Genomic DNA, 24,835 nt, shown 5'->3' with positions numbered 1-24,835 from the left:
ACTGGATATACATAGATTGGTTACTTTTTAGCTTATATAATTATGAGATTTGATTTCCATGTGAACCGAGAAGAGTGTTCTCGTGTTTGCTTGCATAAACTTGACGACTGTTTGCAGTTTCAAAGGTGTTTCCAACAATAAGCGGGTTAGTAGGTAGAGATAGAGGTAAAGGTAAAATGGTAATTCATATGTGTAGTTTCAATCCTAATACAAAATATTCAACATTCGCATATACTCATATGTATGTATGTATTTAACATAATGTTTTGGTTCCAATAGACCTGCTCTCTGATATACATATTGATATTGCATATAAACGTATGTATTATATCATTGACAGCGGTCACAGGCACAGCTGCATTGCCATCGTCCCTGTTCCTGTTCCTGTCACTGGGCCCCCCCCTCTGTGCATCGTAATCGTGTGACGCTTTATTGATTTTTAGCAATATTTCAAAATCTGAAGAGTGGGAGGACTAAATGTATATACCCGTTAATGGGGGGAGGGGCTGATAAAAATGGGGGCAACTCAACGGTAAGGATTATATTCGATAAAAATATAAAAATGCACATTAATGCAGGAGGAGAATAGACACGCGTTTCCTTTTTGTTGTATATATGTGTAGCTCGTTAAGATAGTAAATATTCTTAGTTGCTAGAATGAATTGTTTTAGTTTTTCAAAAGTTGTGTGTAAATATAATCAAAATTTATATTCTCCCTTTTCGTAGCGTAGCTCTAGTTATGCATTGCAGAAACCAAAGCCGTCTCCTATCGATTTCTGTTCACTTCATCATCATCCTGTCTCGCGCTATCAAGCAGTCTCACATATTTGCTGTTTTATATTTGTTCTTTCGTCTCTCTGTTTTCTGTTCTTTCTTCTCTCCGCTTTCTTCGTCTCGGTCAACCAGGGGAGCTGTGCAGCCCCAGCTCCCAAGGCTCTTCAATAAGGCGTTGGAACATCCGCTCAGTTTGCTGATAAACTGAGTTTGCAAAAACTTTTTATGAATCATTCAAGACAAATATTGTATTTATAATATTCTGGTATAGCTGATAAGGAAAGAATTCACATTGAGAACCAATAAAGCTGAATGTCAAAGGACAAGGGCTGCGACTGTGTGGATTGTGTGATAGATACGATACGACTGTTTGGGAGTAGGTGAAGTTGGGGCGTTGGGGGGCTCTTTGGATAGCAATAATATTGTAATAATATATATTATATATACCCCGAGAGTAAATTACGTATGCAGCAGTCGATCTCTGGCTGAAGGCGAGCAATTTTGGGGAGTTGAATGCGTGGCTGCTGCCGCACCGCCAATGACTCCGGTTGGTGGAGGAGGTGGCGGCTGTGCCGGTGGCGATCGCAATGGTATTGATGGCTGAACAAAGCGCACACGTTCGGCATCCGTGGCGGTGTTGTTGCTGCTTGCCGCCGCTCCGGCTCCGGCCGCATTGAATGCCGACGTAAACGCTGTGGCGGCTCAAAGAGTGTGGTAATTGCGCTCGTTGCGGGCCTTGTAGAACTTGTAGGCCACCAAGCCGATGGCGAGCAGTCCCAGGGTCAGCACGATGCCACCAATGAAAGAGGATCCATTGAAGCCATGACACGGCGATGGCGTTGGCGTCGGAGCGGGCGTGGTCGATGTATTTGGGGCCACAGTGGTTGTAGAGTTTGGTGGCGGAGTCGTAGTAGTGGTTGTCGTTGCTGGCGTTGTTGAAGATGTTGTACTGGACGTGGATGTGGTGGTGTTGGGCGCTGTGGTTGTAGTTGTAGTTGTAGTTGTTGCCGGAGTGGTGCTCGTTGTAGTTTTCTCCGTAGTGGTTGTTGGCACCGTTGTCTTCTCGGTTGTCGATGTTGTTGTTGTAGGAGTTGTGGTGGTATTCTTATCATCTGGGACAGGAACAGTAGTAACGTCACCCGGCGTGGCGGTGGTGGTGCCCACAGATCCAGCTGTAGCTGCGAAACGAATACGCATAAATATTTCATCACAGTTTTTGGGTAGAAAGTTTTCTCCGAATATCAATGCGATTCTTGGGCTCCAGGGCCCTTTCTTCCCCATTCGTCATCGCCCACAATCTTGACATTTAAAATGCAAATAAATACGCATATTCCCCTCCATATGTGCATGTGTTTGTACACACATGCATGAACGTTTACCACACGCATACACCCACACCAACATGCAAAACTCACATATGTACACGCACGCACATTAAATATACATAATTAAATGGGATTTCCTTGTTTCTTACCATCATCGCACAAGTTCGAGGAGAAGAGGCCAACAAATAGGCACAAGATAAGGAATTTCGCCTGCCGATTCATTTTGCTGTGCTGTGGATTTGTCGTGAAAACTGCACGTCCGACTTATTTGTTCCTTCCCACAAAAGTAACTTCTAGAGCTAGCGATTGCTATTGACTGCAATGGGAAATTAGTGTCCCCAGTAGGATACGGGTGTACACAGCACTTAAATATGACTATTGCACAACTTCTGGAGAGCCGATTCCTCACCAACAAATGAAATGCAACGCGCAATTGAAGAATTTCTTTCTTCTTTAAAATGAATTCAATCAAAGCAGCGACGCCGGCAGCGCTGCTCTCCGTGATTTCGTTTAAATTCTTCGATTTTGATATTCGGCTTAAGATTACTTGCTAGCTGGAGCTCTGCGGGCCGAACATATAATTTTATCTAAGCAACAGATCAATTTTATACAAGACTATATGTTTTGAAGTTGCTCGTTTTCATTTGATTACCTATAAAATAAGTTTTAATAAAGAAACGTCCATCAAACATTGAACAAAGTTCATGTTTTGCTTGGTAACTACATGCTAACTACACATTTGCTACGTATTAATTACATATTTATGTATTTATTGACAAGTTTCGCCGTCATTTTTTCATACCACGCTAGTGGAAGCGGCAGTGTACTTATTTACATGACATTTATGGCATTTCTACATTACGGTGCAAGGTGTGTGACCTAAATAGGGTGATATTCCCATGACAACGATGGAAAATGAACCCTGTTTTTTTTGTTCGACAGCATACGATTTTAAATTTATTAATGCAGTCGAACGAAAACTGATTATAAGGTTATTATAATTGATTAATCTTATACTCGGTACTGATTTTATCAATTTATAAACACATGTTTATTACATTTCTTGCCATGTATTTCGCTCTGTGCCAAGTATGACCAAAGTGGGCAAAGTGTATGCTCTGGGTACACTGTTATTCGTTTGTTTACAAAATGCAACCCGTTAAAAATTCTTTATAATGTAACAATCCAAAAAGGAGACGTCCTGAAAACTAGTCAGTCTTGTGGGCAATTGATTCGTTAATATCATACAACTATAGTTTATAGACTGAGAATCTTAGCTTGCAAAAAATTAATAACAGAAAATCAAAGTCATGGTTTTCATAGGTATATTTACGGTATGTTTTGAAAATGGAAAGGTATGTTTCGTTATATTTCCAAGAGTCAGTATTTTTATAGATAACTCCGCGGTCACACTGCTCATACCTATATTACTCAGCCCCACGAAACTAAAAACTAAATTTTCCATCTCTTTATGGACCCCGTGGATTTAAGATAAAATCTTGTGTTAAGGAAACAGTGCAATAAGAAAAGATGACCTCGTACGTGCGCGCCATGTACGACTTCAGCGGCGAGCCTGGCTCGTCGGAGCTCTCGATCAACACGGGCGAAGTGTTGTCTGTGACGCGCAGTGATGTGGGTGAAGGCTGGTGGGAGGGCAAAAACAGTCGCGGCGAAGTGGGGCTGTTTCCAGCGGCCTACGTGGAGGTGCTGTCGGCAGCGGAGGCCCAAAAGCTGAACGCAGCCACTGCCACTCCGGTGCCCCCGGTGGCGGATCCCTTTACAGCGCCAGCGCCGCCGCGCTACGACCAGACGGCCGACGACGATGGCAGCAATTGGGACGACGAGGATGACTGGAGCGATGACAACGATACCTACTCAGAGATTGGACCCAGTGGCCGCGCCGCTGGCCAAGCAGCTCGCGCTGGCGGCCTATCGCACTCCACCAGCGACTACGACAACAAGCACCTACCTGTTGCGCCCAGTGACGACACCCTGTCGCTGGCGTCCACCGCTGCCAGCACGGCCACCATGAAGAAGGGCATGTTCGCCAAGAGCTCCGACTCGTACATACTCGGCCTCTCCAGCAACAAAGAGAAGATTCCCGACTGCGAAATGGCGTACATCACACAGCTGGAGGACTCCATCTATCAGTGGACGCACAGCGGTACACCCTACTCCGTGATTGTGGCCAGCCCCAAGAAAGAGTCCAAATTCAAGGGAATGAAAACGTTTATTGCCTACCAGCTGACGCCTAGCTTCAATAACATATCCGTAAGTGGTCGCTCGTATCCAGAGCTCGACGCTCTGCTATCGCCATGATTAACAACAATACGATAAAGCAGCGCCCATTGCGTGTTGGGTGGGGTGTGGTGTGGGGGGCAGGGGTGCGAGAATGTGTGGCTGTCTCTTGGCGAATGATAATTTTGCTTCTTGACTGCTGTACCCTCCCTTTGTTTGAGGGTAATTAAGTTTGGGTCATGTGATAATGCCAGTGGAAAATGGAGGATAACACTTGCAAGGGGGAAATGGGTAGACACCTTTCTTTATTGACAATCAACAGCAATTGATTGATTGATTGAGTGTTAGAGTATTCCGTCATCGGTGTGCATGGAAGGAATTCCATGCCAGGCCACAGCTGAGGCAATTTCTTTTTGTGGGGTAATTTCTGACTGACCAACTGGTAGCCAACTCAATGATTGTTTCATGACTCAGCGCAGCGCAGTGCGCATTCCGCCACACTCCGCTTGCCTCCCCGTTTCTGTTACATTTGATTGTTTGTTTCTAATCTGGGTTTCCCTTTCTTTATTTAGGTGTCGCGTCGCTACAAGCACTTTGATTGGCTGCACGAACGACTGGTGGATAAGTTCTGTTTGATCCCAGTGCCACCGCTACCGGACAAGCAGATCTCTGGCCGCTATGAGGAACAGTTTGTGGAGCATCGACGCGTCCAGCTGCAGGAGTTTGTTGACTGGGTGTGCCGCCATCCGGTCATCTCAAAGTGCGAGGTTTGGTATCATTTTTTGACCTGCCGGGACGAGAAGATCTGGAAGTCGGGCAAGCGTAAGGCCGAGAGGGATCCCTATGGGGGCGTTAATTACTGCCTGGCCATTGCGCCACCGGATAAGAATCTGCTGCACTCGAAGGTGGACGCCCAGCTGGAGAGTGGAACGCAGTTCATACACAACATGGATGCGGCCGTGCGCAACCTCAACAACATATCCAACGACATGGCCAAGCGATCCATGTCGCAGAGTAAAAAGGAATTTCAGCGCATTGGCGATGGTCTCTCCGAACTGGCCAAGGCCCTGGCGATCGATGAGCGACGAGCACCCACCCGCAATGCTGTCCCGCTGTCCGAGAGCGTGGGACGCATTGGCGGCATCTTCATAGGCGTTGGCCAGGCGTTCGGCGATCAGCCCAAGCACGATTGGATTCCACTATCCGATCGTTTGCATATCTACAGGTGGGTTCGGCTTTCACTTAGATTGTGGATGATTCTAAAATTCCAATTTCTTCCCACTTACAGGGGCGTTCTGAGCTGCTTTCCGGACATCTTCTCCACTCACAAGGGAGCTATACAGAAGCGCAAGGACTGCGAGCGTTCGACGGCCGAGGGCAAGATGAGCAATGCCCAGCTGCAGGACGTGAACAGGCGCACTGATGTCGTCTCCTACACGGTGCTGGCCGAACTGACGCACTTCAAAGCCGAGCGCGACACCCACTTGAAGCAAACACTCAAGAACTTCATTGCGGAGCAGATCAAGTTCTATCAGGGTGTGGTGGCGCGTCTGCAGGAAGCCAATCGACAGATTGAATAGTCCGCAGCCACGTAGCGTGGATCAGGAAACAACAACAAATGAAACCAATAAATGCACGGAGAGCACAAATTCCGAAAACATTCGCACGCGCTGCATTTGAAATGCTTTAAGGATAGATTCTAAATTAAACGCGGTTTTAACGATAAACGATAAACAATAATGAGATATTCAAGTAGGTGTTGTTTGTAAGTAAAAAGTTGCGTATTTATACACACTCACACACACCCACACACACACAGAGAAGTTAAAGTTTATACGAGTAACCTAACCCTATTATACACCTCCGATTAATTGAAATACAAATGCAAATATACATACAAATATATATATATATATTTATACAAATGCAAAAGAACACTCTGTTTCGATTTGGTGGTGTTGAAAGTGAAAGCGATTTGCCGTTGATTGCCCATGAAAAAGTCTCATTTAAATTTATTTTTTGCTATTCTGTTGCCTTTATCAGCGAAATTCTCTAAAAGGGTTCTCTTTATTTTCCACCTTCCTCACATTTCTCATGCCACTTAATTTGTTGTGATTTATGCGTTTTGGTTTTGGTTTTTTGTTTCTTTTCGTATTGTATTGTTTCCGTTTTTGCCTAAAAACATAAATGTTAGATTGCACATTTTAAGGGGTTTGTTTTTTCCATTCCATTCCATTCCATCGTTTGTTTTTTCATAAATAATAAGCATAATAATAACTAGTATAAACACAAAAAAAGAAAAATATAAGTAGAAGTAGTAGAACATTTCGGAATGAATACAAAAATTGCTGTTTTGCCTTTTAGCGCTGCGACTGGGGAAGGAGGGAGATGCAAGATTGAGGTTTGGTTTGTGGATAGGGGCACGGGGGGGGACTCCACTAAGTGTAATACATCTAGATAAAAACGCTATGTACAGACCATACACGAGTTCATAATAATAATAATAATATAACGCAGCTTGAGATAATAATAATAATAATAATAGATTTTGGTTAACAATAATACAATAATTAGGTTTTTTTTCATCCATTTTTTGACTTCCGCTTTTGTCTCTACAATATTTTTTGTTTATGTTTTTTATGTTTTTTTTTTCATCTTTTTCTCTTCGGATTTTTTTAACAAACTACCAATAACAAATTTTTACTAATTCAATTTAAGTTTTTTGTTTTATGTTTTTTGTTTTGTTTTTTTTTGTTTTGCATTTTTTTGTTGCCATTTTGTTTTGTGTTATAAATTATTGTTGTTGCTTTCCGGTTACCTTGTTGTTGCTGTTGCTTGTTCCTGTTTTATGAAATGAAAGGAAAAATCATCATATCATCATGGGTTCTATCCCTTAGCAATTCCTGGCAGTAACGCCTTGTCTCTATATATATAGTTAATGTATATAGATAGTATCTGCCTATATGTTTATGTGTAATATGCAAGAGTTCCGATCGAGCACCTCCATCTGTCCATCTATAAAGCCGTCTAACCGTAGTCCCCTCCAAAGCGTCCGTGCTTATTGTTGCCACTGCCGCCCTGTGACGCCGATGAGGCTGCTGCTGCTTGGGCCGCCGCCTGGGCAGCCTTCTCCGCCAGCAGTGCCGCCTTTTGCTGCATGTAGGGATTGAAGTGTTGCATGTACATGGATGCCGCTGCCGCCGCAGCATAATTGTTGGCATAGTTGTTGCTCCGCTGGCTGTTGCTGCTGCTGCTGCTGCCATTGCTGGTCCATTGTTGCTGCTGCTGTTGCAGTTGCTGCTGCTGCTGCTGTGCATGTTGCTGTTGGTGCTGCTGTTGTTGTTGCTGCTGCGCATGCTGCTGCCAGTAGCCCTGCTCCGACATATAGTTGGCGGCTGCCTCTGCTCCGCTCTCCTTCTGATAGAGATACGCTGCCGCCATCTGATTGTTCTGGAACATATTCTCCATGGCCGCCGCCGATGCCGTGGGATAACAAAATTTGTTGCTACTATTATTGCTGTTGCTGTGATTTTGATTATTGGCTGGTGGATGTTGATGCTGCTGCTGCTGCTGCTGCTGCTGCTGCTGCTGCAATTGCTGAAGTTTCGCATGGTAATTGCTGTAGTCCGGCTGTTGCTCCTCGTAGCTGGCTGTCCGTGCGACCGATGCAGGTGCTGGCTCCTTGGGAGCCCGGCTTGACTGTCATTCACCAGTTGCCGTCACCGTCGTCCACTGCCAGGGGCTGTTGTAGCCCTGCTTGGGATTGCTGCAACGAGGAAGGAGTTCAAATTAAGGGAGGAACACTAGTGGATGCCAGACAGATATTTACCTTCCGAATAGGGGATGCCAGAGGGCCGAATTGGCATCCATGCCCGCCGCACTGGCAGCCAGCTGTTGCTGCTGCTGGTGGGCATCCTGGCCGAGCATGTTGCTCGTGGCTCGCTTCCGCTGCTGCGAGTGCTGTTGCTGCTGCTGAATCTGCTGCTTGACATGCTCCAGGGGATTGTACGTGACGCATGCCTTGCTGGAGCGCAGCAAGCGTCCAGGATTCGCCTCCTTGGCCTGCTGCTGCTGCTCCGGCCCCGTCTTTGGCCCATGCCCTGCCACTGCTGAGCGACGCAGGCTGTCGAAGGGTACATTGAGCAGCGGTACAATGGGCTCGGGCTCCAGCAGATTCGACAGGGACTTGCACGTCAGTCGCGGCTTGTGCTCAGCCGGAGCAGGAGCAGGCGCCGGAGAAGGAACTGCTGGAGCAGGCACAGCGGCAGGTGGAGCGACAGCAGCTGCACTTGGCTTAGACTCGGGATCCCGGCGGGGCCGCTTGTGCTCCTGGTGATGATGGTGATGCGAGGAAGATGAGGCCGAGCCTGAGCCAGAGCCAGCCGCAGCATCCTTTGTGGCCTCCCAGTTGAGAAAATTTGGCATCTGCGGCTGCAGCAACTTCTGCATGATGGCCAGCTCCATGGGATTGGCAAAGCCATTGACCCCAAAGGCATTCGTGGCTGCAGTTGCGGGCGGAACCGGCGGCGCTACAGCTACAGGCGGATGTGGAAGCGGTGGATGAGGGACCGCCAACGTAGCCGCCGCTGGAGTGGACCCCCTGGACACTGTAGGCTGCTCCCCGGCTGCCTTCTGTTTGAGACAATGCTTGTAGAGCTCGTCGAGATGCTGGAGCCCAAACTGGCTGTTGTACAGCGGCAGCAGGTTGCTCATGAACTTCCTCTGCATGCCCAGGGGATCCTTGATGGTCTTGAAGAGCTCCTGCGACAGCTGTCCGAAGTAGGGCAGCCACAGCATCTGTTGCAGCAGCGCCAAGGTGGTGGCATTCAGGTCCGCAGGTGTGGATGTCGAAAGGCTGGAGTCGGCAGGCGAGGGTGGAGTGGGTGCCACAGGTGCTGCCACCACCGGTGGCTTTGGCTGAGACGGAGGCGCCTGTGCCGCTGCCTTGTGTGTCTGCGTGTGCTTGGGGCTCGGCCGCGGACGCGGACTCGGACTCCTGGCCTTGCTCAACGGCGGATGATGCTCGGCGAGCATCTGCACTGGATCGGCACCCTGAGCGGCCTTGGCCTGTTCCGCCTCGGTTTTCAGTATTGCCTCCAGCTGCTCCATGGTCACCACTAGGATGTTGGGGTTCTGGATGATCTCCGGATAGGCAAAGGCCTCTGGCAGCCGCAGCTCTGGCCTGGTGGTCAGCAGCAGGGGAATCTCCCGTGCGGGGGAGGCCAGCACGGCACCAAGTCGATCCTTAGGCACGAGTATCGGATCGGGCACCTTCCACTGCGGATTGCTGATCAGCATCTTCAGCTGCGTGAGGGCATCCGGGTCCTTGTCCATCTTTATGCTGGCCTTGGGTCGCTTCTTCAGCGGCTGATTGGACTCCCCATCCTCCTCGTCGTCGTCGTGGATGACAACGACTGTCTCCAACTTGCCCTCCCGACCCGCCTTGCCCAGATCCATGGGCTCCGCCTGCTGTGCCTGCTGCTGCTGGTTGCCGTTCAGCTTGAGGAATTGCTCCAGAATGAGATTTTTGATCGTCTCCGAGGTGGTCTCCACCTCCGCTGGTATGGAGGTGACCGGCAGCTGCAGCTCTCGCTCGGGCGACTTGAGTATATCCGAGCTGGAGGTCACCGCACACTGACTGCGCGACTCCGAGGGCGGACACACCTCCTCGCGCTTCTTGTAGCTCAGATCTTTGGGCGCCTCATCGGCAGAGGCGGCGGCCGACGTTTGTTTTTCCATCTCTGGCATCGGTGGCGTCGGCGTGGGTGTTGGTGTGGGCGTGGGTGTCTGTGTCAGCTCCACGGTGGCGGGCGTTGCCGGCTGCGGCTGCTCCTGGCGTGCCATCTCCTCCTGCTGCTTCTCAAAGGCCGCAATGCCGAGGAAGAGTTCACCGTTCAGTCCCTCGATCTCCCCGGCCTCGTTGAAGGACAGGCACTTGGGTGCATCATCATCGTCATTGTCCATGTGCAGCATGCTGGGCAGATCCTTGCCCAAATCGGCCACGCAGAACGAGTCCAAACCGTCGCCGGCCGTTGAGACGTCGCCCTCCACGGCTGTGGAGCCACCATTGGAGCCCGGGCCAGTCGCCTGCACCAGGTTGTCCTCGCAGCTCCGCTTCACCAGGGAGTCGAGCAGATCGGCCCCGCTGCTGCCATTGTCGCTGCTGCAGTTCTGCAGCAGATCATCGGCATCGTCCAGCAGATCTTTCAGATTCTTTGTATTGCAATCGAGACTCTCGACGGTATCGGCACCTCCACCTCCTCCAGCTACTCCGTTATCTGCCAAGGGCTTGTCCGCCTCGGGGGCTGTGGCCATGGCCATGGCCGCCAGTTGGCCCTGTGGCAGGAACAGCCCCGTTTTGGGGCACAGCTGCAGTTCCATGGGCGAGGGCGTGGAACTCTGATATGTGGGCGTGTTGGTTTTGGTTGCCTTCGTGGAGGCATTTGTCTCCTCGCCATCGAGAAGCAGGCCATCAAAGCAGGGCGTGGACGTGGGCGTTATTGCCCGTTGGGACTGCTGGGCAGCTGGACGCACCACAACATCCTCAATCACCGCAGCCAGATTGTCATGCTGCTGCTGGTCGTTCTCATTCTCCTCCTGCTGCTGCTGCTGCTCCTCCTCATCCAGTTCTTCTTCGTCCTCCAACTCTTCGGGCAGCTGAGTGGTTCCACTGTCCTCCCAGTCGTGCAGGAGACTCTGAGCAATGGTGGGCACCGCCATCTGCTGTGGCTCACGCTCCACTTCCAGCTCTGGCTCTGGTTCTGGCTCCTGCTCCTGCTCGTCCTGTTCCTGTTCGTGCTCCAGTTCGGTTTCGTGTTGCTGCTCGTTTTGCTGCTCACGTTTGACCTTCATCAAGGGTGCGGCAGAGCCGTGGAAGAATTTGACTATCCTCGTGGAGGAGGCATCTGTGCGCGGCATGGATCGCCAGCCATTTGTGGTCTTGGTGAGGCGAATGCGATTCCTCTTGTCGTAGTCCTCGCAGCGCACCTCCACGATTCTGGTGTCGTCCTGCTTGACCCACAGGAAAATTGGATTTACGCTGGGCGTCGTCGGGGGAGTGGGAAGATTGGGAGGAACGGTAGCAGGAGTGGGAGCTGGAGCAGGGTTGCGAGCATAAACAGGACGATGGGCAGAAGCTGGAGGCATTGGCGGCTCCTCCTCCTTCCGCTCCGTGGGCGGAGCCGGCTCTGTTCGGGCTCTGGATGGTGATGCATTTGATGCTGCTGCTGCTGCTGCTGTTTTGGTTTCAATTTTCACTGCTGCCACTCGAGGATGGGGGAGTGGTAGCGGCTTGGCTGGCTGCTTGATCCCCTCAGCTACAGGCAGCAGGGCGGCAAAAGGCGGCGCTGGAGCTAGCGGCAGTGGCGGCACTGCAGGTGGCACCACTGTCACTGGCTCTGCCACAACGGAGCTGCTGCACTTTGGTTCTGTTTTGATCTCACGCAATATGTTCTTGTTGATGCGCGGGGGATTGGCTACCTTGAGGTGGCCAAACTTTCGCTTGGCCCGCGAGTTCTTGCCGCGTGCACCCTTGCCACGACGTCGGGTCGGCTGCTCCTCGAAGACCAGAAAGATGTCGCGGGCTACTCTTCGGCGCTCCGACTTCCTGTGGCAGACGGGTGGCGCTGCCTCGAACTCCTGCTTGACGATGCCGACACCCCCGCTCTCGTTGCTGGCTTCTTGGTTGTCGTCCTGGTTACCGTTACCGTTGTCATCGTTGTCGTTGTCGTTGCCGTTACCGTTAGCTACGCATCCACTTGTCCCGCAAGTGTTCCTTGGCATTTTACGGCCGGCCGCGGCGCCTTTTGCGTCTACGTTAGTGTGGAAAAACGATTGTCATTTTATTTGATTCTCTCCCTATTGCATTTTTCCCCGCTTTTGCTATTGCTCTGTACGTTTTTTTCTGCCTTTTGCTTTTCCTTTTGCACCCGTATGCCTTTTTCTCTCGCGCTTCTCCCTCTCTTCTTCTGATTGGGAGCAGAGTTCTGATTGGCAGTGCAGCTACTCGCGGCCCAGTTTGTTCACATCGATTTCATTGCTGCTACCATTTCCACCAGCGTTTCTAATTCAGTTAACTTCACTTTAATATTTCGCTTCTGTGTGCTGCTATGCGCTGGCTCTGTTTTTTTACGTTGACAAAATCAATGAATTTTGTATATACAGCAGTGTGGCCGCGGAAGTATCGTTGAATATACCGCAGAAATATACCAAACGAAAGTGTCAGAGTGGAACGTCCCAATTGGATTTTCTGCGACAGCTCCCAGAGAATTCCCAGCGAAGCTGAGTTTTCGTTGAGATAGTTTTAAAACATTTCCTGCGATCTTTGGAAACATTGACTAATTTTATGTAATATTTTTGTACTTAGAGATAGGGTATATCTTTTTATATTGTGTTTTCCGAAGTAAAATACAGTATATCGCACAAAAATACCGATATTTTTGTGCAGTCAGCTCTGTGCATCGATACGTAGAATCAAACGTCGGATTGTTGTTGCTCTGATTGGATTCACATTCACTAATGGAAAATCTCTGATTTCTTTTGCAATCGTACATATACATATGTATATATCTCATTGCACAGTGTCATTTTATGTGCGCCGAACTGCATACTGCATTCGTTTACGTCGTGTCCGGGTGTGTCCGAGTGCGTGGGTGTGTGAATATACTACAAAATGGATACAAATATAAGCAGCATTGAGGAGAAGCAAGAACAACAACAGCGCTACTACCAGCACAACACCTGGAAGTCGACCAATAGCAATGGAAATTCGTTATCAGACAGCCGGGATTACGATACGAACTCGTCGCGCACATCGCTGTCGGGCTCGCCGCCCGCCACTGCGTCATCGTCGGAACTGCAGCTCGATTTCGCCAGCTTCGAGGGGAAACCGCTTTCGTCGCTGCTGATGCCCAAGCTGGAATCGGACGACCGATCGGCGGGCATATTACACAGCGACATATTGAGCATTTATGGCCTTCCGACATCGGCATCGGTTGCATCCACGACCAGCTCCACCAACGGCGAGCAACAGGTGCTGAATCCATTAGAATTAGGTTTGACTCTCGAGACGGACGACCATGAGATGTCGACGGCGACCACATACGCCCTGTTCACAGACGTCCCGCAGGCGCAGACACAGACACAGACCATCATCAGATTGGACGACCGGGAGGGCGATAACTACGACGACGATGTCTTCACACTTCGCCCTCTCACAAGTTCATCCTCAATGGGCGCCGATCCATCCCAGCTCACACTCACGCCCCTGCCCATCACGGTCATACCCATCACATACCATCAGCACCAGCACACAGAAACAATTGCCACAAGCCTCACCGAAGTCCCTCTGATAGCCACCATGAGCACCGAAGAGAGCAGCAGCCAGGTCTACAACCTGGACGACATTTGCTTCACGCTGGAATATCAGTTCCAGAACCAAAAGCTCGTCCAGGTCCAGCCGCCCACTGTGGTGTCCCTGAGCATGCTAACCACATCCGAGGCGCTCCCAGAAGCAACAACTAGGCACTGTGATAATGGGAACCCCAACAACAGCAGCAGCAGCCACCACAACTCGGGATCGTCGGAGCCCACTTCCCCGGCATATTTCACTATTGAGACGAGGTAGTCCCTCACAAAAACAGCTTCTGCATGTCTCCCCGCTCCCGCTGCACGCCCTAGTATTACAGATTATTTTTAGAATTGTTTGTGCAGTTTTCCAATTATAATGTGCCGTCGTCAGGTGTGTGTGCTCTGACCCCCGCCCAGGGCCATGCCTTCGATGGCGCGGCTGCCGCTGCTTAATTTTTCCACTGCCCACACACAAAATAGCGTCTGCCGTGACGTGTCTGATATTTTTTGTTTGGCTGCCACTCGCTCCTTAAAATCTAAAAAGAATAACAGAAAACCTGAAAACAAAATTTTCATATTTTTCTCTTTGCTTGTCGAAAATTTGGCAAATTTCAACTATTCCAATGTGTCCGCTGCCGCTCTGCTTATTACAACCGGCGGCGCACCGTCCGTTGTCCGACAAAGTGTCCAAAGTGTTTGCATGTTGTTGCTAATTGCCTGATTTCGTGAGTTTTGTGTACACTGCCTCCTCCTCTGATCCCTTTTCGATATTCGAATTATTCTAACGGTGCATGCTGCTGCGGTGGCTCTACTTCTTTCTATTTCTCCTTTCTCCTGATGCCTTTTCGATATTCGAACTATTGTAACGGTGCTTTTCCTGATCCTAGCAATGGACTCTGATGATTGTATCGAAATCATTTGTTTGGTCTAAAAATAGTTGCGCCGATGAACGCATTTAGATTATTTCTACGCCCCCCAACCACCCACTCCACCTAATCGTACTATATATCTATGCATATATGCATACATATATATTTATTTCAATGTATGTATTCGTATATTTATGTCTAAAATGTGTTAGCCGCTTGAATTTTGCCCCAAAAATTCATTCACACTTGGTGTTAAAAAGAGGAGCCGAGCCGGTTTACAAATTAAAGGCAATTCGAAACGAAATCATTGTGAAATAATACTGCCCGCATTGCCCTAGAACATTCTTCCCTGTAAAAGTTCGATTTACTGAGAGACAGGGAAAGTGACGAGCACTTTGGCACTACTTACGGGCGGAGGGAATTCTATTTATATTATTGGGCAAAGGGTAAAGTTCGGAAAAGCCTCGTCAATTGTTGTCTAGCACAATTATAATTCAAATTAGTCAAAAGTGAAATAAAACTACGTGGCACATCCCTTTTAAATTCATAGAATCTTTCTGATAAGCAACAACTATTAGATTGAATGGATTACACCATGTTTTCATCGATTTCCAACACTTTTGTATGGAAAATTCCATTAGAATTCTGGATACATTTCCATGCATCCAGTAAGAATTAATTGTGACTTTTTAGAGACTAATTCTGTTCAGTTCTTAGTGATATTCAATTATAGTGTTAGCATAGATCCCCCTACATTGTCGCTTTTCTTGTTTTTCTTTAAAACACAATTCTCGGCTACAATAATTTTTCAATTTTTCATCCATATTGTTTTGTGTGTTTTGGTCTGTGCCTTCCTTCCGCCTTCCCTTTGTTGCTGGCTGTTTGGCGACGACGACTCTACTATTTTTATCCCTATGAGTAGTGTTCCCTCAATCATATTTCTCATTTTTCATCAGTCCCCGTGGCACCCGCGGGGCTGTGTGGCCATCTCGTGAGGATTGGGCGAGGGAGGGCTGGGAGCGCACGCTGCCCGTCAGCGGAACGCCAGAATGCCAGCCGGACCCAGCCCGGCCCGCCGTCGTAGTGCCCACGCACTCAAAAACCCCTTGTATTATTTTTTTCCTCTATAGTTTATGTGGCCGCTCTGTCGTCGTCGTCTGTTTTCCTTGGTATTTGTTGTGTTTTGACCATGACAACATTAAATATTAATTAATCTGATTATTAATGCCCACAAAGAGAAATGTTTTTTTGCAGATGAATGTATTTTTTCCCCCTTTTTTTTTCGTATTCGTCAGCTATTTTCCACTGATTGCTATTGTTTTTCCGTTTGCTGTTGTTTGCTGCCGATCTAACCCCCTACTACTAATCGCAAACTCTGCTGTATATATAAACATACACACATGTATATTATATACGTACATTTGTATATACTTGTTGCGTTTTCATATTGTGTATACATACAAGATCTTAACGGCCCACTGACACCAAATTGAATTGCTCCGCCCGATGCGATTTTCTATTTGTTTCCAACCGCCGCCCGAGCGTATCCATTAAATGTTTCTCTCACCCTGCTCCTCTCCAGCTATGTCGAAGATTATGATCAGAATGAGCCGGACGAGGACGATGATTTAGCTCACTGCATACACCCAGAGGCCCTGCACAAGGAGGGCGGAAGGGACGATGACGATCAGCTTATGGCCCTGGGATACGAGGTACACCAATCCCCTTATAGCAGCAGCAGCCGCCTTATATTTGTTGATATATGTCTAACGTTGTTGCTGTGCCTAACGCTTTTTGTAGCGACTCGCCGCCATCCTAATCGTAGCGTGAAGCCCGCTGCCTGAAGCCTACTCCTCCAACGCTGCAAATTCCGTTCTTGTTGTTGTAGGCGTGTGTAACAAAGTTTGTTAACCAATTCGCGGTGCGTAGTGTTTGCTTTGTTCAGACGCCAGACCACGTTCTGGCTGAACACATTCAGCTAGACTCTCGTTTCTTATCCACTAAACACTCATCCTGCATGAAACATTCATCCAATGACAGATCACGACTTTGTACATACACATAAATAGTTCGAATTTCTTAACTCTTGCATACGGATGTGGCTGTATCTTATCTAATGTGTTCTTATTTCCCATGAACAGAGTTCGGACGAGGCTCTGAGCCGCTATAGATGCAACTACGAGAACTGTTATCGCAGCTACAGCACAATCGGAAATCTGCGAACGCATTTAAAGACACATACAGGTACGTACGCTTAAGGTACTTAAAAAAGGGGTACCACCTCTTTATAAATAGATACACTTACGACTAGTTTAGTTATTGTTTAGGCTTATTGTATGGCTTCTGCGTTCGAGTGGGCACCAGCCTTTCGCACTTGCTCGTTCGCCAAAGTGAGCAGCTTCAATTGTATGTCGTTGCGGGTTGGCAGATCCACTTGGTTCAATATGCTATCCAAATACGAATAGAAGGGACTTGCTGGCATATCCGTATCATTCGATGTGCATTTCTCTGGTTCACTCTGTTTTTCGTTGAGTTTCTCCAGAACATTCTCCACCAGGTTCATCACTTTGATGAATTTTGTCTGGGCAACAGCGCAATTTGAGTTTGAAGGAGCGGCGCTCTCGCCATTCAAAAGCGAAGATGGCTCCTCGTCCTCGCTGTCACTGTGGATGGGTTTCATAATATCTGCAGTATCGCTCAGGTGTCCCTCTTCGTTCGTTACGTTTTCCTGCCAGCGCACCTTCGATTCTGTTGCTTCGTCCGAATTGCTCTCGTCGATGTCATTCTTTATTTTTTCCCTGCAAATGAGAGCTTGAGCATGTGGTTTTATAGATTATATGGAGTTGGGCATAGTACGTACACTCGCGTCCTAATGTGCCGCTTGAGAAATTTAATTTCATTGCAGAAGTTCCGTCGGGTGAGGTTTTTCGTGTTCTCAAGTTCCCCAGCACCATGCCGGTGACAAAGCTTCACAAAACGGTCCCGCATGTTCTTCCACCTATGCTCGCATTCGCGAACTACAATTGGTAATGTAAAATAATAACAATGTTTACCGGCAAGCACACAAGTGTCTACTTGCCTGTCAGTCCGCAGGCGTCGGACACCTGACTCCAAGCCCTGCCTCGTTTGAGGGTACTCCGAAAGCCAATGTCCATGCTGTTGTACAAGCAGGGGTTCTGCTTAACAGCTTTGATAATTTTGATCTCGAGATCGTGGGACATGATTGGTATTTTTTAATTATTTTCCCAAATTATGCGCTGCGGCGAAATGAATGCATCAAATGAACAGGAGGGTGAGAGCTGGGATACTTCACACCTGGTGCCGGGGAGGCTTTAGCGGGCGGCGGTAAAAGAGGAGGCACTTGCTGAGCTGTATGGTAAGGCCTATCAGCCTCATTATATCCAATCAATTTGAAAATCAACAAACCTGCGACGAAAAATAAATTATTTTCAATCCATCGTAGTTTAGAGGTGGGAAAAGCACGGAAATTTGTATTGCATGCGATACGATACTATCTTGTTGAACAGCTGCTATTTGCTGTTTGACAACACTTATGGTTGTATCAGTGCTGCACAATGAATGATATAATTGTAACGGTTAATGATTTTAAGAATTTCTCCATGGAATTGAATGTTTTATGTGTATTCCAGGCGACTACAGCTTCAAATGCCCCGAGGATGGATGCAACAAGGCATTCCTCACATCGTACAGCCTGAAAATCCACGTACGCGTCCACACCAAGGTGAAGCCCTACGAGTGCGAAGTCAACGGCTGCGATAAGGCATTCAACACGCGCTACAGGTGAGCAATCCCATCCACTCTTCCGAGCTGATAGCCCCATAGTCTGTCGTATTTATTCACTGTGTTAATCATCAATCTACGATCCGACACTTTATCAGATTGCACGCCCATCTGCGTCTACACAATGGCGAGACATTCAATTGTGAAATGTGCCAGAAATGCTTCACCACGCTAAGTGATCTGAAGAAGCATATGCGTACGCACACGCAGGAGCGACCCTACAAGTGCCCCGAAGACGCCTGCGGCAAGGCCTTTACCGCCTCCCATCACCTGAAGACGCACAAGCGGACGCACACTGGCGAGAAGCCGTATCCCTGCCAGGAGGACAGTTGCCAGAAGTCGTTCAGCACCTCGCACAGCCTCAAGTCGCACAAGAGGACACATCAGCGGCAGCTAATTAACAAGGGCAAGAAGAAGTCCAGGCGATCACAGAAACAGGCGCACACCGAACACAATCAGCAGGAACAGGCAGAGCTTATACCATCCCCATCGGAAGCGGAGGCAGAAGTGGACACGGAAACGGAGGCACAGCACACAGAAATGTTGATTATAAATCCAGGCAGTCACTGCTCGGAGACGACCAGCACGGACAGCGGCGTGGTAGTACAAACCTTTACCGCCCACGAGCAGCTGCCGAATGTGTTTGTCCTGCCCGAACAATCGCAGGCCTATCAGTTGTCCTACGCTGCCGAGGAGGAGATACCCAGCCCGTGGATTGATGCCGGCGTCCTGGTCTCCAAGCCCATCATTCCAATGGCTCCCCTCACCGATGCCTGTGTGGCTCTGGCCACTGAAATGCCCAGTTTTGTGGACCTAAAGCCAGCCTTTGGCAACGCTGTGAGTGGCAACATGGGCGAGCTGTCAATGCCACCGCCGCCCATGGACGTGGACATGAAGGCCAGTGGCGCGAGTGTGACGCCCCCGACGCCCACTCTGGAGCTGAATCAGCAGAACATCGACGATCTGCTCAAGCATGACAGCTATGTGAACGATGAAGACATGGAAACGGAGTCCCTGCTGAACGATATTCTCATGACCATTGACAATAATAGCGCCCTGCTGCAGGCCACGCTCCATCAGGCTGCCCAGGTGCCCAGCGATGCTTCCGGCCTCGTGGAGCTGGACATCAGGGACAACAAGCCAACGCTCAAGCAGATTACTGCAGATGCTGGCATCTGCAATTGCACCAACTGCAAGTGTGATCAGACCAAGAGCTGCCACGGCGACGACTGCGGTGCAGCGACGGCGCCCAAGACCAAGACGACAACGACTGTCGCCGCGAACGGGGGGAAGCGTATATGCGGCAGCGTGGCCACCAAAAAAGTGAGTAAACGCGAAGCGGAAATGAACCAGAACATCGAGGATGTTGCTTTGCTATTGCAAAACTTGGCTTCCATGGGCAGTGGCAGCTCCTCCTCTGGCGGTGGTGGTGGCTGCTGCGGCGGTGGCGCAGCCAACAAGTCGCCTGCTCCAGATCCACCAGCAGCCAAGAGCGGTTGCATCTGCGGCTGTGCAGCCAAGCCAGCTGCAGCGCCCGAACCAACCCCATCTGGCGGTTGCTGTGGCAGTGGTGGTGCAGCGGCTGCCACTCCTCCACCACCAACGCCTACTGGCGGCTGCTGTTCACAGGCAGCGGCGCCGCCGCCTCCTGCAGCTTCCAGTTGTTGCGCTGCCAAGGCCCCAGTTCAAGCTCCGCCCGTCATCAGCAGCGCACCCGCAACGGCGCTCAAGGGCAACTCGTGCACATGCAAGAGTCCCGCGGAGGGTGTGGCCAATGGCTGCTGCGTGGTTATCTGCATTAAAACGCTGCAAGCTCTGCGCAAAGTTCTGACGCGCCGGAATCTAAACCTAATGCTTTGTCCACAGCAGAACTAAACTAAGAAAAAATATCACTAATACCCGAAAGCAGCAGCAGCACTACTCCAAAGAACCAAAAGCGAAACCAAAACCTAAAACCTAAAACCAATCATATGTAATCAAGTATTGTGCCTGTGAAAAGTATTTCCCATTTGTTGAACATAAAAAACGATACAAAAAATACATCTAAAAATTTGTCCAAGCTGTTTTGAGTGCATTTAAGCGAAAGATCTGTCGGATCACAAAATGGTGGGGCTTACTCATCGGAACAATAGCTAGATAAGGCCTCGTTGCTATAAATAAAATATATATTAATAAACTCAGAGGTGGAGCAACCTTATCAGGCAGACCAAACTTCCTGTAATATTTGAAACGCTTCTGCCGCCCCCTAAAAACTAAAGTTGTTCTTGTTGTTTCTAGTTCTTAAACACGAATCATGTGAAATATAACAACTTTCTCTCTTTAACTAACACACAAAACAATAATTATCATAAACTATCGAAGATTGTATAAAATATTTTGATACTGATATATTTTTTGGCCGAGTTTATAACGCTTTATGATAAACCCGACACATATTTTCTACTGTACTCTATCTATATATATATCCGAGAAGAAAACATTTGTATAAAGTCGAATAAAACATAAAAACTAAACCAAATTTAATAGAATTATTATTGCTGCTGCTGATGCTGTTCCTGCTGCTGCTCCTGCTGTTGCTCCTGCTCCGGAATGTAGTACATAGATTGCTGCTTTAATCCGTAAAGAATGTGCTTTTATTGAACCCTCTTAAAAACTCTTAATATACGCTCTGATCCACACTTCGTTTTCTAATCCTCGCCAGCTGGTATGACCTCCTCTAGACGCCGCACGAACTTAACGCGCAGCTCCGTCACATTGTCGCCCTTGAGTTGATCCTGCAAGAGAGCAGAGAGAGAGAGAGTGAGACGCCACAGCACATGCCACAACAACAACACACACACACACACACACACACGTACAATGCATAACCCAAAGCCAGCACCACACCAAAGTATTCCCACACAAAACTTACCTGCACAAACCAGCACTGCACCTCCAACTGGACCATCTCCAGGGCACCGCGCACACAGCCGCTGAGTATGGCGCTGTAACGCAGATTGGTCAGATCCACGGGCAGCTCCACAAACTCGGTCAGCGGATTGGAGTCGAAGAGCAGCGAGAACTCATCGGAGGCCGCGGACCAATTCGAGATGGTGGGCTGAATGTTCAGATAAATGCGAAATCCCTGCTGTATGCGATCGGCCGTCTCGCGCATCTCCAGGCAACGCGGCGCCGAGGTGCGGGCGAGAAAGTCCTCGATCAGACGCATGCCCATGTTGTAGCCAATGCGCTCCAGCTGCTTGTTCACATCCTCGACGTTCTCAAAGTCGCGCAGCATTTGGGTGACCAGCGCCCCATAGGTGAGTGTCAGGAACTCTGAGTTCTGTGTGTTTATCATTTTTTTTTTGTACAAAAAGAGAGAAAAGAAAAAAAGCAGACAGCAAATAAAATTCAATCCAGAACCAGCAAAAAGGCATTAATATTGGGACTAATATTCTCCCCTGATTTGCCATTCGGCAGTTTGCGAGATTATAGAATAAATACAAATTTATTTCGACTTGTGTACAATCCAGAAGATAGGACGCGATGAGCGGGTTGTGGTGGGACGGGGCGGGGCGTGGCGGGGGAGGAGGACACAGAGTGATTGCTTAATTCTATGTGCTATGATCTAGTCTGGTTTCTACGAATATCTACAATTTCCAAGGGTCATTCCGTCTTGATGGCCGTTATCGTTATGCTCGGCGTTTGATGGGGCGCTATCAGCTTGGGCGGTGCCCGCGCCGTGCCCCGACTGAGGGTTACACTGCTGGGTGCCATGGGCAGGCTGCCGCCGTCCGAGCTGGACTCGCCCTTCTCCTGCGCCGAATGGAAGCGTCCGCCCTCGCCGCGTGCCCGATTCATGGCGTGTCGATGGCGAGATTCATGCAAGTATTTACACCGCTCCTTGGGTATGCGCGACTCCAGCTTGGCCCTGGCCTGCCGCCTTATAAGTATCCGTTTGTACTGCTTGGCATTCACGTAGAGCGGCTCCTCGTCCGCCTCGCCCTTGGAGCTCTCGTCCTCGCTGTTTGTGTTTGTCCCCGTGGTGCTGGTGCTGGCATCGGCGCTCACATTGTTCGCCGACGCTGCGGCTGCCTGATTATTCGCCTGCTGTTGTTGTTGTTGTTGTTGCTGCTGCTGTTGTTGTTGCGGTTGCTGCTGCTGCGTGGTGACGACACTGCCAACGCTGTTGCCAGCTTGGGCAGCATTCGCGGCTGCTGCATTGACTGTGGCCATTGCCGCTTGCGGCAGCATGATGATCTGCTGACCACCCGCGTTTGCTCCTTGGTTGCCCGTCGCCGCTGGAGTAATTTGCACCAATTGGCCATTGATGTTGAGGTAGTGAGGAGTCGGCTGGGAGGCCACGGCGGCAGCTGCCGCGTTTGGATCGAGTGTAGTTATGGTGGGAGTCTGATAGAATATGGTCTGGCCATCGGGCAGCTGCATCAACTGCATCTGTGGCTGCTGCTGCGCCTGCAGCATGATTTGGTTCGCCTGCAGCGGAATCAACTGCGGCTGCAGCCCTCCCGTCGCCTGTCCCTGCTGCTGTCCGATTATAATCTGTGCCGCTCCCGTGGGTAGCATTGGCATTGGAATCACTTGAATCGGCTGGGCGGCGGCGGCTGCGGCGTTGGCCGTGGCAGTGCCTGTGTTTACATTCACATTGTTGCTGGCAGCGCTTTGGCTGCTGTTGTTGTTGTTGTTGCTGGAGGTTGTGGTGGTGGCGGAAGCGGAGCTCATTGTTGCTGTGGTGCGGGTACTGCTAAAATGGTTTTCCATATCACGCAGGACGCGCTATTTGGTCAATCACTGGTGTCCCTCAAGCCCTCAACACACTTACTGGAAAAGCGAATGAAGCCGATTTTGAGGGTGGGTGGCACTTCAATATTTGTGTACTTACAGTCTAATCAAAACTAACCTTACAACTAGAAAGCAGCGTACCGATTTACCCACAGCGTGCACAGGCTTCTCTCAACTTACCACTTTCTTGGCATCAAGTCTGGTGGCCTGTCGAGACATTTTTAGCTTATTTAAGTTTCAAAAAGTCAAATAAAACTAGAAAAAAACTCTCGTTTTCAGATTTATGCGTTCAGTGTGACCGAGGATTTACCGATCAAATACACCGTCAGGGCCTCGTAAAAATACCAAAATATACCATTGCATCTTCAAAATATACCGTAAATATACCGAAGAATATCATATTCCACCATTTTTTTCATCTTTTTAGAAAGCTAAAACATAATGGCTTGGTGGAAAGCCAGGTACAACAAAGTCCATAATCCAGGTTCTACTTGTTCAAGTTTCTAAAGAAAGTCGGACATTCGGATTGTTGTTATTGGAACCAAAGGCCGCAGATTTGGCGCCAAGCTCTAGCCCATCTGTTGAGAGTTACATGAACTAAATGCTCGATACGTTTTCGTGTCACTGTAAACACCAACTTGCGTTGCCACATAGCCCTAGAGTTGGCGCATAATTTTTAAATGTTAAACTATTTTAATTCCACCAATGGCATTGTATTAGCTTATTAACTTTTATTAGTCTTCCATTGCTGAGTAGGCAGGAGGAAAGTCAGAAAAACTCTGTTCCTCTGTTCTACCGTATTTTTTTGTTGAAAACTGCGAACTGAATCCATCGATCTGGCTACTCTGTCACTTGCAAGTGTGAGTGCATGTGTGTAATTACCTGGATAAAGGATAAAAGTCAGGTTCTTCCATTCTAAGCTGTGATTTTTTGTTTGTGACAAGTAGCGTTTTTTATACGGATAAAACTGGTTTAAAACTAAAACAAAACCGTTACTAAATGAAGAGCGGTCTAAATATATCGCGAGAGCTGTTATACAAGACGGATATTACAATTTACAATCGACTTGCGGTGCCGGGCGGTTGGAGTCTAGTTGGCCTTGAAACTGCTGGGAGCCGCCTGCAACTGTATTGGTGTGTTGTACCGGGAAAAGAAGCTGCATGCAGAAGTGTTCTATTGTAAACATGGTTAGTTGTACATATCTGGTATCTTATTAATATTCGACTAGTGTGGTTTGTTTTAACTTGTTTGAAAATTAGGAGTACGCCTGCGGTTTAATTTTGAAGAAAGTGCAAGGACTCAATTTCAAGAAACTACAGTTAGAGCCAAAACAAAAAAGTCCGCATGTTAATGTCAGGTTCTATTTGTTACAGGGTTGGGGCGGTTTGGTGCAGTTTTGGCGCCAAGCTCTTGCCCATCTGTTGATAGTTACATGAATTAAATGTTAGAGACATTCTCGTCTCGCTGTGAATACCAACTGGCGCTGCCACATAGCCTCAAAATTGGCGCACAATTTTAAAATGTGAACCTCTTTTAATGGCCTTGTCATGGTTTATCAACTTTTAATTACTCTTCTACGGCTTAGTGTCAACAATTCGTAAATTACTCTGCAGCTTATGGTTTAATTTATGAATTTTTCTTGCATCATCCATGGTGGTGCCAGACATGTCCCACTTTAGCAACTAAAGCCAAAAGTCAACC

At 48.5% G+C, this 24,835-nt stretch overlaps 7 protein-coding genes across 12 annotated transcripts; 2 read left to right on the top strand and 5 right to left on the bottom strand.

Moving 5' to 3' along the window:
- Positions 1 to 230: 230 nt before the first annotated feature.
- LOC117894109 (endochitinase A) lies at positions 231 to 14,702 on the bottom strand. The gene is given in 3 exon segments (XM_034800987.1): positions 231 to 1,952; positions 2,249 to 2,373; positions 14,688 to 14,702. Coding segments are annotated over 2 exon segments (792 nt in total). The 5' UTR covers positions 2,322 to 2,373; positions 14,688 to 14,702; the 3' UTR covers positions 231 to 1,233.
- LOC117894105 (sorting nexin lst-4) lies at positions 3,501 to 6,160 on the top strand. The gene is made up of 3 exons (XM_034800981.1): positions 3,501 to 4,370; positions 4,910 to 5,562; positions 5,626 to 6,160. Exons 1-3 carry the CDS (start codon positions 3,630 to 3,632, stop codon positions 5,915 to 5,917), a joined length of 1,686 nt encoding a protein of 561 aa, XP_034656872.1. The 5' UTR covers positions 3,501 to 3,629; the 3' UTR covers positions 5,918 to 6,160.
- On the bottom strand, positions 6,489 to 12,550 carry LOC117894102 (bromodomain-containing protein 4). Its single transcript, XM_034800977.1, has 2 exons — positions 8,167 to 12,550; positions 6,489 to 8,103 (listed from the first exon to the last, which is right to left on the bottom strand). Exons 1-2 carry the CDS (start codon positions 12,117 to 12,119, stop codon positions 8,040 to 8,042), a joined length of 4,017 nt encoding a protein of 1,338 aa, XP_034656868.1. The 5' UTR covers positions 12,120 to 12,550; the 3' UTR covers positions 6,489 to 8,039.
- On the top strand, positions 12,823 to 20,462 carry LOC117894103. Of its 2 annotated transcripts, XM_034800978.1 has the most exons (5): positions 12,823 to 13,958; positions 16,137 to 16,266; positions 16,696 to 16,798; positions 18,205 to 18,355; positions 18,454 to 20,462. In XM_034800978.1, the coding sequence occupies exons 1-5, from the start codon at positions 13,009 to 13,011 to the stop codon at positions 20,228 to 20,230; spliced, it is 3,111 nt and encodes a 1,036-aa protein (XP_034656869.1). In that variant the 5' UTR covers positions 12,823 to 13,008; the 3' UTR covers positions 20,231 to 20,462. The 2 variants fall into 2 exon arrangements, with proteins under 2 accessions (XP_034656869.1, XP_034656870.1); XM_034800979.1 differs by lacking the exon at positions 16,137 to 16,266 and having other exon boundaries at positions 12,829 to 13,368.
- Positions 16,644 to 18,042, bottom strand: LOC117894110. 3 transcript variants are annotated; one of them, XM_034800990.1, is made up of 4 exons: positions 17,981 to 18,042; positions 17,634 to 17,811; positions 17,415 to 17,571; positions 16,644 to 17,352 (listed from the first exon to the last, which is right to left on the bottom strand). In XM_034800990.1, exons 2-4 carry the CDS (start codon positions 17,773 to 17,775, stop codon positions 16,884 to 16,886), a joined length of 768 nt encoding a protein of 255 aa, XP_034656881.1. In that variant the 5' UTR covers positions 17,776 to 17,811; positions 17,981 to 18,042; the 3' UTR covers positions 16,644 to 16,883. The 3 variants fall into 3 exon arrangements, with proteins under 3 accessions (XP_034656881.1, XP_034656880.1, XP_034656879.1); XM_034800989.1 differs by having other exon boundaries at positions 17,634 to 17,923; positions 17,981 to 18,002; XM_034800988.1 differs by having other exon boundaries at positions 17,634 to 18,028.
- Positions 20,463 to 20,775: 313 nt separating the features above from the next.
- Positions 20,776 to 23,448, bottom strand: LOC117894111 (trafficking protein particle complex subunit 3). Its single transcript, XM_034800991.1, has 3 exons — positions 23,315 to 23,448; positions 21,267 to 21,677; positions 20,776 to 21,129 (listed from the first exon to the last, which is right to left on the bottom strand). Exons 1-3 carry the CDS (start codon positions 23,351 to 23,353, stop codon positions 21,043 to 21,045), a joined length of 537 nt encoding a protein of 178 aa, XP_034656882.1. The 5' UTR covers positions 23,354 to 23,448; the 3' UTR covers positions 20,776 to 21,042.
- LOC117894107 (nuclear transcription factor Y subunit alpha) lies at positions 21,815 to 23,449 on the bottom strand. Of its 3 annotated transcripts, none has more exons than XM_034800983.1 (2): positions 23,315 to 23,449; positions 21,815 to 23,173 (listed from the first exon to the last, which is right to left on the bottom strand). In XM_034800983.1, exon 2 carries the CDS (start codon positions 23,111 to 23,113, stop codon positions 22,001 to 22,003), a length of 1,113 nt encoding a protein of 370 aa, XP_034656874.1. In that variant the 5' UTR covers positions 23,114 to 23,173; positions 23,315 to 23,449; the 3' UTR covers positions 21,815 to 22,000. The 3 variants fall into 3 exon arrangements, with proteins under 3 accessions (XP_034656874.1, XP_034656873.1, XP_034656875.1); XM_034800982.1 differs by having other exon boundaries at positions 23,253 to 23,390; XM_034800984.1 differs by lacking the exon at positions 23,315 to 23,449 and adding an exon at positions 23,235 to 23,252.
- Between the last annotated feature and the right edge of the window lie 1,386 nt (positions 23,450 to 24,835).

This window comes from Drosophila subobscura, chromosome J (genome assembly GCF_008121235.1).
Source record: "Drosophila subobscura isolate 14011-0131.10 chromosome J, UCBerk_Dsub_1.0, whole genome shotgun sequence".
NCBI classification, from domain to species: Eukaryota; Metazoa; Arthropoda; class Insecta; order Diptera; family Drosophilidae; genus Drosophila; species Drosophila subobscura.
Note: the sequence above shows the minus strand (reverse complement) of the source record. Positions and strands in the feature narration are given on the sequence as shown.

Bases quoted from the DNA above. Each gene is read 5' to 3' on its own strand.
- LOC117894105 (XM_034800981.1), top strand. From the start codon at position 3,630: ATGACCTCGTACGTGCGCGCCATGTACGACTTCAGCGGCGAGCCTGGC. The intron at 4,371-4,909 runs GTAAGTGGTCGC...TTCTTTATTTAG, and splicing joins CTAGCTTCAATAACATATCC to GTGTCGCGTCGCTACAAGCA. The intron at 5,563-5,625 runs GTGGGTTCGGCT...TCCCACTTACAG, and splicing joins GATCGTTTGCATATCTACAG to GGGCGTTCTGAGCTGCTTTC.
- LOC117894102 (XM_034800977.1), bottom strand. From the start codon at position 12,119: ATGCCAAGGAACACTTGCGGGACAAGTGGATGCGTAGCTAACGGTAAC. The intron at 8,104-8,166 runs GTAAATATCTGT...TCCTCGTTGCAG, and splicing joins TGGCATCCCCTATTCGGAAG to CAATCCCAAGCAGGGCTACA.
- LOC117894103 (XM_034800978.1), top strand. From the start codon at position 13,009: ATGGATACAAATATAAGCAGCATTGAGGAGAAGCAAGAACAACAACAG. The intron at 13,959-16,136 runs GTAGTCCCTCAC...GCTCCTCTCCAG, and splicing joins TATTTCACTATTGAGACGAG to CTATGTCGAAGATTATGATC. The intron at 18,356-18,453 runs GTGAGCAATCCC...ACACTTTATCAG, and splicing joins GCATTCAACACGCGCTACAG to ATTGCACGCCCATCTGCGTC.
- LOC117894110 (XM_034800990.1), bottom strand. From the start codon at position 17,775: ATGTCCCACGATCTCGAGATCAAAATTATCAAAGCTGTTAAGCAGAAC. The intron at 17,572-17,633 runs GCAAGTAGACAC...TACCAATTGTAG, and splicing joins CGACGCCTGCGGACTGACAG to TTCGCGAATGCGAGCATAGG. The intron at 17,353-17,414 runs GTACGTACTATG...TCTCATTTGCAG, and splicing joins CGGCACATTAGGACGCGAGT to GGAAAAAATAAAGAATGACA.
- LOC117894107 (XM_034800983.1), bottom strand. From the start codon at position 23,113: ATGGAAAACCATTTTAGCAGTACCCGCACCACAGCAACAATGAGCTCC.
- LOC117894111 (XM_034800991.1), bottom strand. From the start codon at position 23,353: ATGTCTCGACAGGCCACCAGACTTGATGCCAAGAAAGTG. The intron at 21,678-23,314 runs GTAAGTTGAGAG...ATAAACACACAG, and splicing joins GACTTGATGCCAAGAAAGTG to AACTCAGAGTTCCTGACACT. The intron at 21,130-21,266 runs GTAAGTTTTGTG...GCTCTCTTGCAG, and splicing joins TGCAGTGCTGGTTTGTGCAG to GATCAACTCAAGGGCGACAA.